The 14,836-nt window shown below is 36.2% G+C and overlaps 1 protein-coding gene across 3 annotated transcripts in view; it reads right to left on the bottom strand.

Annotated features, from left to right (window-relative positions):
- Nucleotides 1-983: 983 nt before the first annotated feature.
- ATP6V1A (ATPase H+ transporting V1 subunit A) overlaps nt 984-14,836 on the bottom strand; it is a 66,258-nt gene continuing 52,405 nt past the window's right edge. For all 3 annotated transcript variants that reach the window (XM_023260146.2, XM_006936055.5, XM_006936054.5), the window contains 4 exons: nt 14,042-14,245; nt 8,977-9,071; nt 6,729-6,900; nt 984-3,339 (listed from right to left, as the gene is read on the bottom strand). In XM_023260146.2, the coding sequence (XP_023115914.1) occupies nt 3,247-3,339; nt 6,729-6,900; nt 8,977-9,071; nt 14,042-14,245 (564 nt within the window). In that variant the 3' untranslated portion in view covers nt 984-3,246. The remainder of the gene's footprint in view (nt 3,340-6,728; nt 6,901-8,976; nt 9,072-14,041; nt 14,246-14,836) is intronic.

The raw sequence follows: 14,836 nt of genomic DNA, 5'->3' as shown, positions 1-14,836 counted from the left end.
GCACTTGTCTCAGAGTCAACTTCTGGGGTAACACAAACGAAAGGGAGGCCCTTAAAACAACTTCAGTGGCATTTTATCACAGCTCATTTGGGAAAGTTGCTTTCCTTCTTTGTGCTCTTATATTGTAGCAATATATTAAAAGAATAACCCAAAGATACTGGGATATTACCAAGTGGACTATAAATTATCCAAACATTCTATAATGAATATGCTTTCCTATGGATTTTTAAGTATTTCTCTAGATAAACTGGACACTTGATAGTAATACAGAGTTGTTCACTTCACACTGTTTCTTTACTCCCTTGGAAGTTGTTAAAAATACATTTAAAGAACTAAAATAGGAGTGCCTGGGTGGCTCAGTGGGTTAAGCATTCAATTTCAGCTCAGGTCATGATCTCACAGCTTGTGGGTTGAGCCCTGCATTGGGTTCTGTGCTGATAGCTCAAAGCCTGGAGCCTGCTTTGGATTTTGTGTCCCTCTCACTCTCTGCCCCTCCCCCACTCACATTCTGTCTCTGTCAAATACAAACATTACAAAAATTAAAAAAAATAAAGACATAAAATATGTCCCAGTAACATGCTGTTACATTGGATCTTAACTGATTTAGCTTGAAAAATCTATGAATGAATAACAAGGTTTTAGTCATTTGTCAAAAATAGAAATGAGTACGATTGATCTCCTTTAATTTGTAAGTGCATTTTTAGAAACGATTCACTTTTTCAACTTAAAGTAATATTCAGAATGGCATGCGATTTTGTGTACATTTCCAAATCATACTGGTTATGATTATAGGGCTTTTTATAGTGAGCTTTATATAGTCTATAGTGAGAGTCCCAACTCAATTTCATGATCTTAAGGAACAATCTATAAAGAAAGGGAGAAACAAAAAATTTAAAAGTTCACACTGAGAACAATAAAAAAAAAATACAAGGTGGTATGTTTTTTGGCAGATCCTGCCACACGCACACACACACGAAAAAATGTTAATTTAAATCCACTTTTTATTCTTTCATAGATTTTAACAATTATACACAACTTTTAACATAAAGATAGTGAAATCTCAAGGATAAGGAGGCAATATATATGGCCTCTTCTATTCGTTCTTCAGGATGGAAGGAAATTTCCAAAGGGTACAATGTGTGAGATTTAACACTGGAAAAATACATATGAAACTTGTTTAACTGGCTCCACTTAGGACCAGGCATAGCACAATAAATATAGAACTGCATCATCTTTTTAAAAGATTGTTGTAATTTTAACACGTTCTTACTAAAGAAATATGATCAGTGACCAATTTGAAGTTCTACAACATAACAGATGAAGGGACACTTACAATGAGTATCAGAGCATCTTCTGTCTCTAGCATCTTCACACCCATACATCAGCATTCTTCAAAGGGAGTAAGAATTACATTGCAAACTCAGAATGACAAAAAAACAAACTTGGTCAAACTTTCTTCATTATATCACTCATTACTATCATAATCCTGGTTTGCTGGTAGATTTAAGGTAGGAATAGAACATTTTTGAAATCCTTTTCAATTCCACTGGTCTTCGGGCCTCTAGGTGGGAGGCCACATTGGAAGCAAACTGATTAAGCAGCACCATTAAGTCCACATCTCAACGAATCATTGCATAATTTTTATATTTTCCAATATTTGGAAAAGTTAAAAAAAAAAAAAAAGCTACATATGGAAGAATATCTATCCTGAACAGCAAGCCACTGTAAAAACATGCAGTCTGCAAGACTGAAACAAACCACTGCTGAATTCTCTACTTTCCTTGACGGACCAAAAGAAATACATGACCTAAAAATTTAAATAATAATATACTGAGGCATAAAATAAATACTTTATTTATGCTATTACATTTGGGTATTTGAGGTTGTTAGGCATGTTCACATGCCCTTTCCTCTTCCTAAAGAGGAAGCAATGGTGCCAGCACTATTGGTCAGAAAGAATGAATGAGAAACTGTTGCTCTCAGAGCTGTTCTGAAGTGTGCCTTACACAAAGACAGAAATTATTACTTTAAAACATATACTTAAAAGACAGGATGAAATTATCTTTTTTTCACATGACCCAGATTCTGTTATTAGCAGATAAAAGAATTAATTTCATCCTTATTAAACAGGATGAAAACTGCTATGCTATTGTTACAGATATTCTGAAAAGTCTTTTGAGCCAGTAAGCTGGCAAACTGGTTGTTCAAAAGTTCACTGAGCAAACAAACATGCAAACACATGACACACATCATTATCTTGTAAAAATGTAATGCCGCTCTGGCCCCAAGAATCACTACAGTCCAGCTGGTCCTTAATGGTGCAAACAGCCTTAACCACTACTGAATATCTTCTCTGTGGCATTTCACTGCCCATCACACTGCCACATGATTCTTAGAAGCTTCGGCTTCTAAGATGTTTGAGGAAAAGAAAAAGGGCACGAAGTGGATCAAGTTCCCCGTGATTGTTTTAAATGTGATTTTAAAAAGACTTTCCTAGTAACGTAGTAGGGTAGTCCTTGATACTGCATTTTTCATATTGAAATAAAATATGCTTTAACAAGATGATGTTTAAGTTTGACCACCTGGCTCCTTTTCCACTTTTTTAGAGGGTACTGATTCATATACTGTGCTGAGTCCCACAAATGCCTGTTTTAAAAACAGTAGAGTTCCCAACAGTTTCCTATAAACATTCCTGATTTATACTGGGGGAGGCAATGCATAATTGGAACATTAATCATTCATGGTTTTAAAAAAGTAATTATATCCTGCAAAGCAGCTACTTAGCAAAATGCTAAGCTGCAAATAACCTTACCACATAGATATTGAGTCATTTCACAAAGTACCTGTCAAAACGTGTAGAAATCTGGCCTTCCGCTCCAGATCTATTGCAAAGAGAGTACATGCAATAGTCCCATTTACAATTTAATGGTGATGAGGCAAGGGCAAACCTAGGACAAGGAGGCATGTCACCCTACATATGAGTTTACAGTAGTGTAGCCATTATATATCATATTTACTACATTCACCATTCGGAGAAAGGATCAGGGAGGCCCTTCAAACACTGGAACAAAGGAATGTTTGTTTCATAGAAGACCCACCAGATAAACAGGGGAACAAGCGATAACACACATAGGCACTAGTCTCAAAGCTGCACAACAAAGAAGCAAAGGGTTTGGAGATGAGAAATTTAGGAAACTATACACAGAGGAGAGACTGCTGAGGAAAAGAAGGAAAGAAATCACAGTTCTAATCTTCGAGGCTACGGAATGCGTTCTGCATGTCTTCAAGAAGTTGTGCGTAGTCAGCCTTGATCTTTGCTTCACCGTCTTTTACCGGATCCTGAAAAAAGACATTACAGAATTCAATTTACCTTTGGAAAAGAATTTTCAGAACAGGTAGTAAGTTATGTATGTTTAATATATTTTGAGTATTAGGTTAAGTGAGGTACACTGCTAAAACACGGGCAGGGGTCAAAATTATCCTTATTTTCCTATAAGAAGAGAAATGTATAAATGGAGTAATACTCCAACCTAACAGAAAGAAGACAAAATTTTGATTTTGTATTTTGCCTGCTAACTGTATTCAACGACCAATAGATGATTTATCCTCAACAATATGCAAAATATGGGAAAATTATGCAGTATCACACCTTACATTCATTCTCTAGCATGTACAAGATAGTTGGAATTAATTTAGTCAAAACATAATTTACTGTTCAAGGTCTCATAGTATCACATTGGAACAAAGGAAGTAAAATTTCTAAAATAATCTTAAAATGTGTATTTTAAATCCTTATGGAAAACAACTTAATTGAGCAGTATGTATAAAAGAGGCTTTAAAATATTTAAGCCCTGACTCAATCATTTCACTTCTGGGAAGCTATAACAGGAAAATACACAAAACCAACTACATAAACAAAGCTGTCCATACCAACAACTGGAAATTTCCTATATACCTAACAATAGGCAAATATTATTCTCCAGCCACAAAATAATGTTACAGAAGAATATTTAATGACATAAAAAATTACGGAGATATTAATTTAATACAATGTGCATGTAAATAGAAAAAAAGATATCACCTTGAATCACATGATCAGAAATCATCACTATATTATTTATCATTGCATATATATATATATATATAGATAGATAGATAGATAGATTTATAAATTTTTTTTTAAAGTTCACCTATTTATTTTGGGAGAGACAGAGAGAGCATGAGCAAGCAGGGGAAGGGCAGAGAGAGAGGTATAATCCCAAGCAGGCTCCATGTTGTCAGCATGGAGCCTGACGTGGGGATTGAACCCACGAACTGTGAGATCATAACCTGAGCCGAGACGAAGAGTCAGCCGCTCAACAAACTGAGCCACCCAGGTGCCCCTTATCACATATATTTTTTATCCTCTTCCTATGAATGTATAATCCATTTACTTATTTAAAGTATAACTAATATACAGTGTTATAGAAGTTTTAAATATACAATTATAGTGATTCAACACTTCTATACATTACTCAATGCTCATCATAGTAGCAGTGTGTTCTTAATTCCCTTCACCTTCCTTTCACCCATTCCCCCAACCCATCTCTCCTCTGACAACCACCAGCCTATTCTCCACAGGAGTCTGTTTTTTGGTTTGCTTCTTTTTTCCTTTGTTTGTTTGCTGTGTTTCTTTTTTTTTTTTTTTTTTTTTTTTTTTTAATTTTTTTTCAACGTTTTTTATTTTATTTTTGGGACAGAGAGAGACAAAGCATGAACGGGCGAGGGGCAGAGACAGGGAGACACAGAATCGGAAACAGGCTCCAGGCTCTGAGCCATCAGCCCAGAGCCTGACGCGGGGCTCGAACTCACGGACCGCGAGATCGTGACCTGGCTGAAGTCGGACGCTTAACCGACTGCGCCACCCAGGCGCCCCAGTTTGCTGTGTTTCTTAAATTCCACATATGAGTGAAATCATATGGTATTTGCCTTCCTCTAAATGACTTACTTCACTTAGCATTATACTCTCTCAATCCATCCAGGTTACAATTGTCAAGATTTCACCTTTTTATGGTTGATTAATATTCCACTATACATGTGTGAATGTGTCTGTGTATCACATTTTCTTTATCCATATGAATGTTTAATCTTTAAAAATAAAATTTGGATCAAATTACATATGGAATTTTTTTGCAACCTGATTTTTTTCACTCATTATACCATAAACATTTGCTCAGATCTTTGGATATTCTTTGAAAAAATGATATTGATGTTTTCATAATACTCTTGCTATAATGTACATGCCATAATGTACTGTTGATCCTGTTTACCCTTGAATGACATTTAAGAAGTTTAATAAACAATCTTTGGGGCGCCTGCGTGGCTCAGTTGGTTAAGTGTCCGACTTAGGCTCAGGTCATGATCTCATGGTTCGTGGGTTTGAGCCCTGCGTTGGGCTCTGTACTGACAGCTCAGAGCCTGCAGCCTGCTTCAGATTCTGTCTCCAGTTCTCTCTGCCCCTCCCCTGCTTCTGCTCTGTCTCTAAAATAAATGAACATGAAAAAAAAAAAAAAAAAAACCTTTTACATACATTCATATCAAAAGTCTCTGCTTAGGTGCACCTGAGTGGCTCAGTCAGTTAAGTGCCTGGCTTCTGATTTTGGCTCAGGTCATGATCTCATAGTTTGTGAGACAGAGCTCTGTTGGGCTCTGTGCTATCAGTGAGGAGCCTGGCTCTCCCTCTTTCTCTGCCCCTCCCCGGCTTGTGTGCTCCCCTCTTTTGGGAGGCAGCTGGATGGCTCAGTCAGTTGAATGTCTGACTTGGCTTACTTAGGTCATGATCTCGTGGTTTGTGAGTTCGAGCCCCACATCAGGCTCACTGCTGTAGGTGTGGAGCCTGCTTCAGATCCTCTGTCCCCTCTCTGTGCCCTCCCCTGCTTTTGTTCTCCCCAAAATAAGCAACATTAAAAAATTGTTTAAAAAAATGTTTTTTCTGATTATTGTATGTCAACTATACTTCATTTAAAAAGAAATCTGGTTATTGGGTCATATGTTTTGAATTGAAGCGACAGGACTCAGAGTGTGAATATTTTAAAATTCTTGTTACAGTGACTATTTTTACAGATTTACTTTCAACCTATAGTGTAAACAAACACTATATATATAATTCACTGTCACAGAATCGTTCTCAATTTCTCTAAAGGTGATTAGTAAATATACTTGGATGTCTTAATTTAGAAATAATTAAATACAACCCAACTGATCAAATATTTTAAAAACAATCTTACACATTTGGATTTCTACTGATAATCTCATTTAATTATCTATTTATGGCTAGAGTAATTAAAAAAAAAAAAGAATTCACCTCAAAGTTAAAAATGATGCGTAACAGGATACTTAGAAATAAACAGCAGAAGTCATTTCAGGTGAGCATGGGGGTAAATTGGTAATAGGTACTTGAGGTAAAGTAATTGCTGCCCAGCTATGATTTTAGCTCTAAACTGCCCGGCAGTTAAGACAAAAGGGAAAACGTGTCAGCATTTATTTTAGACATGACATACTGTAACTTTTATCACTAGAATTCTTATTTGAATATAACTTTAGGGTCTGTTCTGGTCCTGAGCATGTATGAAAATGATAAACCCAAGTTTCACACATCAGGTCTGTGGAGAAATAGATTGTTTGTAAATAGTTAAATAATTCAAAAGAAACATTTCCTACTAAAAAAGTTAAGTAGAAACTAAATATACCTTGAATTTCATGGAGGAAAGTTTATAGAGGATCTCCCCCATGTGCTCACGGATAATGGACCATGTGATTTTATTGTCACTCTGTGCAGTGGTTTCAACAGCTCTACGGGCCATATCATAAAACGCAATCATGTTGGACAGCATCCCTACTGTCTTGTAGAATGGGCAGAACCTAGGGTAAAAATGAAAGTCAAAATAATTCACAAAATAAAATCCAAGGCAGACTCATATTTCATCTACAAAATAGCAGAGCATTAGCTTCTTTATTTAAATATGCAGACTACTTACATTTATCAGATAATAAGGAATGAAAAAAAAAAAGTGGTAAACACTAACAACTATGTATCCAGAGTTTTTGGGTAGAGATGGGATATGAAGTGAATGCATAGATGGAGATATATATTCATTTATTTATCTTAAGGTGATGTTCTTTTTTTATCTATTAAAATAACTAAAGATGGGGCGCCTGGGTGGCTCAGTCGGTTGAGTGTCTGACTTCAGCTCAGGTCATGATCTCGCGGTTTGTGAGTTTAAGCCCCATGTCGGGCTCTGTGCTGGCAGCTCGGAGCCTGGAGCCTGCTTCAGATTCTGTGTCTCCTTCTTTCTCTGCCCCTCCCATGCTCATGCTCTGTCTCTCTCTGTCTCTCAATAATAAATGAATGTTAAAAAAAAAAAGAAAATAACTAAAGAGGAAGAACAATTAAACAGTACTGCTATAATCTAATGACTGAGTACTGCTATAATCTAATCTCTGAGGGTCTGTTTTCATACAGTGCAGTTAAAGGAGTAACCCAAATGGTAAAATGACTGAGTTGCAAAGACTCCCTTGTGATAGTGGGGTGAAGGTTTAATGAATAATAGGAAAACAGAAAACTGTAATTTCCTAAAATGAACAGTAACTCCTTCCCCCATTAATGTGTTCATTTTCACTTACCCATACCTTTTAATAATGAGGACACACACATTAATACTCAACTTGGATCACATGCATTCTTATCAACTTCCTGACACATTCAAACACACTTGCATGCACAATTTCATGAACATTCTGTATTATGCTTTCCAAAGAATTTTCCCCTGGTTGAGTTATTTTTGTATGGGTGGCCAGAACTTAACTTTCTGATACAGATTTTTGAGATTTATGTTATCATATTTTCTGCTTGTCCTACGTTCTCATAATCCTATTTGTTCAGTTCCTTCTTCAGTCCAACTATGATCTGAGGGAGAAAAGCTAGCCTATGATGAAGGGGCTCAATATTATCAAAGTTTAAAAGAAATAGGGACTTGGGCACCTGGGTGGCTCAGTCGGTTAAGAGTCTGACTTTGGCTCAGGTCATCGTCTCACAGTTCATATGAGACCCGCGTCAGGCTCTGTGCTGACAGCTCAGAGCCTGGAGCCTGTTTCGGATTCTGTGTGTCCCTCTCTTTCTGCCCCTCCTCTGCTCACAGTCTGTCTGTCTCTCTCTCTCTCTCTCTCTCTCTCTCAAAAATAAACAAACATTAAAAAATTAAAAAAAAATAAAAGAAAAGAAATGGAGACTTTATTTTTTTTTTTCAACGTTTATTTATTTTTGGGACAGAGAGAGACAGAGCATGAACGGGGGAGGGGCAGAGAGAGAGGGAGACACAGAATCGGAAACAGGCTCCAGGCTCTGAGCCATCAGCCCAGACAGAGCCTGACGTGGGGCTCGAACTCACGGACCGTGAGATCGTGACCTGGCTGAAGTCGGATGCCCAACCGACTGCGCCACCCAGGCGCCCCAGAAATGGAGACTTTAAATAAGCCACAGTAGATGCAGAGACAAATGGGACATCTAACAGAGACTGGCAGAAAGAAAGAGACTAAGTCTACTGGGAAATGAAGCACGAAAGTAGGACATACTTATTTGGGAAAAGAGTAGAAGAGGGATGGGCAGTTGTAAGGGGTATTGAGAAAAGCTTCTGAAGGGGGCAATGATCCCCTCATTCTGCACACTATGCCATAATCTAATCTACTTAAAGATGGCTGGGCAATGAGGGAAAATACTGTCATAACTGCACAAATAAGCAAAATCAAGACAAGGGTACATATTAGATTGTTAGATGTTTGCTATAACAATCCAAAGAACACAAATTGAGTCAGAGTTGCGTCTGCATTTGAAGGAAAAAAAAAAAAAAAAAAAAAGAATTCTAATGTGAAGGCAGCTCTTTCTTCAAAATCCAACAGAAAATCCTCAAATAAAAAAAGAAAATAATCAGGATAGGTTACCTGTCATAAGGAGTATACCCATTTTGTTGTAAGAAATCATCTTTGATAAGTTTTGCTACTTCCAGAGTGATTTTATCTGTTTCTGCTAGAGAAGCCTAAAAGAGAAAAAAATATATTTTTAAAAATTTGCTTCCATAATGTGGGATCAGTGATTATAAGCAATTAAGCAAACAAAAACTATATAATCAATACACAATCACCTATCATTAATAAATTCACTTTATAACTGCTTGTTAATTTTTTTTTATTGTGGTAAAAACCATTTAAGATAAAAATTTCCATCTTAACCAGTTTTAAGTGTAGTTCAGTAATGTTAAGTATACTCACATTGTTGTGAAACAGATTACCATAACTGGTCATCTTGCAAATCTGAAACTCTACATCCATTAAATAGCAACTCTCCTTCTCCCCCTCTCCCAGACCCTGGTAACCACCATTCTACTTTCTGTTTCTATGAATGTGACTGCTTTAGACAAAATCATACAATATTTGTGTTTTTGTGACTACCTTATTTCACTTTACATAGTGTCCTCAAGGTTCATCCATTCTGTAGTTGTTAGAATTTTCCTTCCTTTTTAAGGCTGGATAATATTCCATTATATACATACATGTACCACATTTTGTTTATCCATTCATCAAAGGACAGTGGGTTGTTTCCACCCCTTAGCTATTGTGAATAGGTGCTACTATGAACATGGTATGTATACAAATAAATTAACTTTCTTCTTTTTTTTTGAAACACTTTCTTCCTCACATCCTGGCTTCCTAGCTTAATTATTTGAATTTTGAGCCTTAAGTTTGTTTTAAGATCTATACATTTCATAAACAGTTAATTTTTAAAAAACATTACATGGTGTTTACAACTATATAAATGCAAAGTATAGGAAGCATGTACTTATTATTGTCAGTGCTATTTTATTGGAATTGCTGTTAGAGCTTCTTTAAATATCACTGCCTCAAAAAAATCACCCTAATTAGACTAACAGGTAAAAATTTCTTGGGAATTGTGGGAAAGGGACAGGCTCAGTAAGTTAACTATTTTTTTTTTCTAATGACTGGAATGCAGCGCATTTTTTAAAAAATTTTATTTAAGTAATGTCTACATATCCAACGTGGGCTCAAACTCTCGACTGAGATTAAGAGTCACATGCTCTTCTGACTGAGCCAGCCAGGTGTCTCTTAACTGTAGTCTTTTGTTATCTTTTTACAACTAAGATCCTTAGAGATAAGGATCAGGTCTTGTTTCTTTTCTTTTTCCTGCTTTTTAAATTCCTTTTATCCCTAATCTCCTCTTCAACCACAGGCAAGTATTCAAATGTTTTGTGTGTATTCTTTTATGTGCATAAATTCATGTGAAATGGGTATTTTATTTTGTAATAGTATTTTTAATTATGTAAGGCAGTTTTATTTGTGTCTTTGGCACTTTTTCAGATCCAGCCATGTTGCTGTGTGTCACACAGTCTGCTTCTAGCTCTTGCATACCTCATTTTCCACAGTATGCTCCTTCTCTATTTTTATTTTCCATCTTTGCCCCCGTAGAAAGCACTGAGATTTCCTCTAACTCCCTGCCACCACAAACGTGTCCATTTAAGGACCTGTTTGCGAATTTCTTTTGAGATAAACATCCGGAAACAGAACTGCTACGTCACAGGATATACAAGCAAGTACTGTCACTGCTCTCCACGATGCCAGCCCAGATGACACTCCCACCAACAGCACACCATTCCTCTGTCCTCACACCAGTTGGCGTTATCCAGCTTTCTGATATTTGCCATTTTCACTGGTATGACATGATATTTCATTATCGTTTGAGCATTTTTCCACCGTCTTCTTAATCTTTTGCGTTTTTCCTCTTCTCCTCTTCTATAATCTGTCTGCTACTTCCTTTGCCCATGTCTGTTGGGAGTTCTAATCTTCTTGTTAACTTAACTGTTAGGTAACAGTTCATCAGTTTTAGATGTTGCAAACTCCCTCCCAATCAGTCATCTGTTTTGTCACCTCTATCCATGATAGGCCTTTGGTGAACAAAAATCCTTGCATTTGATATAATCAAAATCTTTTTTTTTTTAATTGCTTGTGTGTACGCATAGGGGTTTGTTTAAAAAGCCCTTTTCCAACCATTGATCACAGAGATATTCTCTTAACGTTTGCGTCTATTAACTTGAAAGTTTCATCTTTCACATTTAAATTGCTAATCTGGAGTCGAGTTTTGTGTGTGGAATTAGGTAATGCTGCATTTTTATTTTTCTCCAATTTAAAATAGTTTTCCATCATCACTAAAACAATCCATCCTCCCTGCATTCGAATTGTGATACCATCTTTGCCATATGAAAAGTCTATATATACTTGAGTACATTTCTGTTTTCTTTCACTGATCTATTTGTCTGTTATTTCACCAATAACACGTTTTTATCACAATGTTTTGTATTGATATCCAATAGAGTAAAATCTCCCTTTTTATTATTCTTTTTTAAAGAATAGTATTTGTGATAGCAAATGAATTTTTGAATGGTTACTAATTTGTACAAAAGATGTAACCAGGAATTTGACTGGCATCACAACAAATTTATAGATTAAAGTGCTATCTACCTAATAAGTCTCTCTAAGACCTTGGACTGTCTCTCTATGTCTTCAGATTTTGTTTCATTTATTAGTCTTAAAATGTTTTCCACAGAATAATGTTATTTTTGATTAGTTCCTACATTCTCATTTTTGTTACTATTGTGGACACCTTATTTTTAGTTTTATTTTCTAACTGCTATTGCTAATACAGAAACATTTTCTTGATTTTTTGTTTATCTTGAAACCCTCACCAAACTTCTATTAGTTCTAATCGTTTCTCTATTAACTGTTATTTTTCTTATTATATAATGATATTTTAATTTCTTTCTTTACAAGTTTTCTCTTTTCTTACATCATTGATTAGGTCTTCTAGTATTTGAGCATTAGCAGTGATAGTAAGTACTCTTGTTTTAATCCTGATATTTAAACAGAATGCATCAGAAGTTTTTCCTTTAAGTAAAATATTTTCCCTGGGTTTTAGTATATTACCTTTAACAAATTAAGGAAATTCCCCTCTATTCCTTGCTTACTAAGAGATTTTTTTTTTTTTAATTTTTTTTTTTCAACGTTTATTTATTTTGGGACAGAGAGAGACAGAGCATGAACGGGGGAGGGGCAGAGAGAGAGAGGGAGACCCAGAATCGGAAACAGGCTCCAGGCTCTGAGCCATCAGCCCAGAGCCCGACGCGGGGCTCGAACTCACGGACCGCGAGATTGTGACCTGGCTGAAGTTGGACGCTTAACCGACTGCGCCACCCAGGCGCCCCAAGAGATTTTTAAAAACTATAAATAAGTAATGAACTTCAAATGCTTTTTCCACATTGGTTGAGATATCCCTTTTTCATTACATTAATTACATTGGTGAGTTACAACTACAGATTTTGTGTTGAATCATATTTGCATTCCTGAGATAAACTTTACTTGTGTTAATTTATTCTTTTAATACCCTACAGAATCTAGTGAACAGTAATATTTAATTTAGGAATTTGATATCTATATTCACAAACAAAATGCCCCTGTGATTGTCTTTTCTTATATTGTCTTTGGTTCTGGAGGTCTTCTGTTTCTACTTGCTCTTAACCAGGGCCACAGTACTCATTTATAAAAAATGAGTATTTAATATGTGCTAGTTAGCTAATAATACTATCGATTGTGGAAAACAAATTAGGAGGTGACTTTATAACATATAATAAAAAGAACAGAGCCAGATAGAGAAACAGACATCCTGACTAGCACTGCATACCATCTGAGAAGTCATTCAACTCTGGAATTTAATCTGGCTAAATTTAATTATAACATCCTCCTTTGAAACATCAAGACACAGACACAAGAATACAAGTCACGTGTTTAAAGTCACACAGCTATTATCAAAAAAAAAAACTAGCATCCAATCCTTCTGATTCCTAGCTTTGGTGCTCCTGCAAAAATAAAATTGATCCAAAGCACGGCACTTCTAATTTGGTTGGTGATGGGTATGTTCTATTTCAAGAAAAAAAAGTAAATCCAGTGTTTCTTTCTCATCTACAATATAACCAGGACCATGCAAAGCACTATAGAGGATCAAAAAGAATATAAAGGCTCTAACAATTTAGTTCCTCCTTCTGGTTGACCATTTTGAAGTGCAAGCCCCTCTTCTTTAACCTAGGAAAGCTCTGTGCCTGCTTTGACCAGAACATAAAACAGAAGTGATAGATATACTAGTTTGGGGGCCCCAGCTTATGAGGCTGTTGGTTTCCACTTTCTTTCTTTTTATATACTCTGACAGCCCTAAACTGCCATGTGGAGACACTACATGGAGGGACAAATGTCCAGCTAACTCATAGCCATTCTAGTCATCCCAGCCCAGGCACTAAACCTGCGAGGGAAGAAACTTTCAGATGACTCCAGCCTCAGCCACCATATGACTGCAACTGTATGAGGGCCCAAGCAAAATCAGCCCTGAAACTATGAGCAGTAAAACACTGTTCAAACACTCAAAAGTATTGGAGTGGTTTGTTACTCAATAGTAGATAATCAAAACAATAATCATCTTTCTACCTTCCATAACATAAATAGGACCCTCAAATATCTACTGGATAAAGGCTAAGCTAAAATTCCATTATTTTATTTTGTTTGTTTATTTATTTATTTATTTATTCATTTTTTTAAGATTTTTTTTTTTTTTTAACTTTTTTAATGTTTATTTTTGGGACAGAGAGAGACAGAGCATGAACGGGGGAGGGGCAGAGAGAGAGGGAGACACAGAATAGGAAACAGGCTCCAGGCTCTGAGCCATCAGCCCAGAGCCCGACGCGGGGCTCGAACTCACGGACCGTGAGATCGTGACCTGGCTGAAGTTGGACGCTTAACCGACTGCACCACCCAGGCGCCCCTAAAATTCCATTATTTTAAAAAACATTTAATAAGGACTCATTTTGCTAGGCAAGAATCCAAGGTTCTCTCTGTCCTTAAAACACACCAGTATAACTCCTGGATCTGTCCTCCATGGGGCTTAACTACTCACCTTTCCGACAAGTTGTACAATTTCTGCCAGGTCTTCTTCTTCCTGCAGAATCTCCTTAGCTTTGGTCCTCAGAGGAACAAATTCTGTGAAGTGTTTGTCATAGTACTCGTCCAACGCACGCATGTACTTGCTATAGCTGATTAACCAGTTGACAGAGGGGAAATGCTTACGTTGAGCTAGTTTCTTATCTAAGCCCCAAAACACCTGATGTAAAACAAAAACAAAAACAAATTCAATGATTTTTCTTAAGTACATAAATAAAGCCTTGAAGTATATTTGTTTGTTCTAAATATGCAATTCTGTAATTTTTTGGTCAAATTATCTTTTTAGTATATACCATGTGTAACTGAAATAGAATAAAACTTAGAATTAAAAAATATATTTCTTTTAGTTTCAGGAGAATTATAGTCAAATTCAAATTGTATCTGAATTTCCTCAATAGTATGGCAAATCTGATAGAAAAAAAAAATTGACTCCTTTGAAGATTTATTATGGTACAATATAAACAGAGGAACCAGAAAATGTCTATAGAGAAAGAACAGATTCTTCCCTTTGATTAAAAACCTGGAAACATTCTGATTAACTTGGATTCCCTATCATGAAGGGTCAACTCAATAAGTCTACCAATCATTTTTCAAAGGCCAAATGTTCATGTATATTTTAGTCATTTTTTAAAGTTTTCTCCTACTTTTTTAAAAAAATTTTTGATGTTTATTTATTTTTGAGAGAGAAAGAAACTGCCCGAGTTGGGGAGGGGCAGAGAGACAGGGAGACAGAATCTGAAGCAGCTCCAGG

This window comes from Felis catus, chromosome C2 (genome assembly GCF_018350175.1).
Source record: "Felis catus isolate Fca126 chromosome C2, F.catus_Fca126_mat1.0, whole genome shotgun sequence".
Lineage (NCBI taxonomy): Eukaryota > Metazoa > Chordata > Mammalia > Carnivora > Felidae > Felis > Felis catus.
The sequence above is the reverse complement of the archived record's forward strand: the minus strand, read 5'-3'. Positions and strand labels throughout refer to the sequence as shown.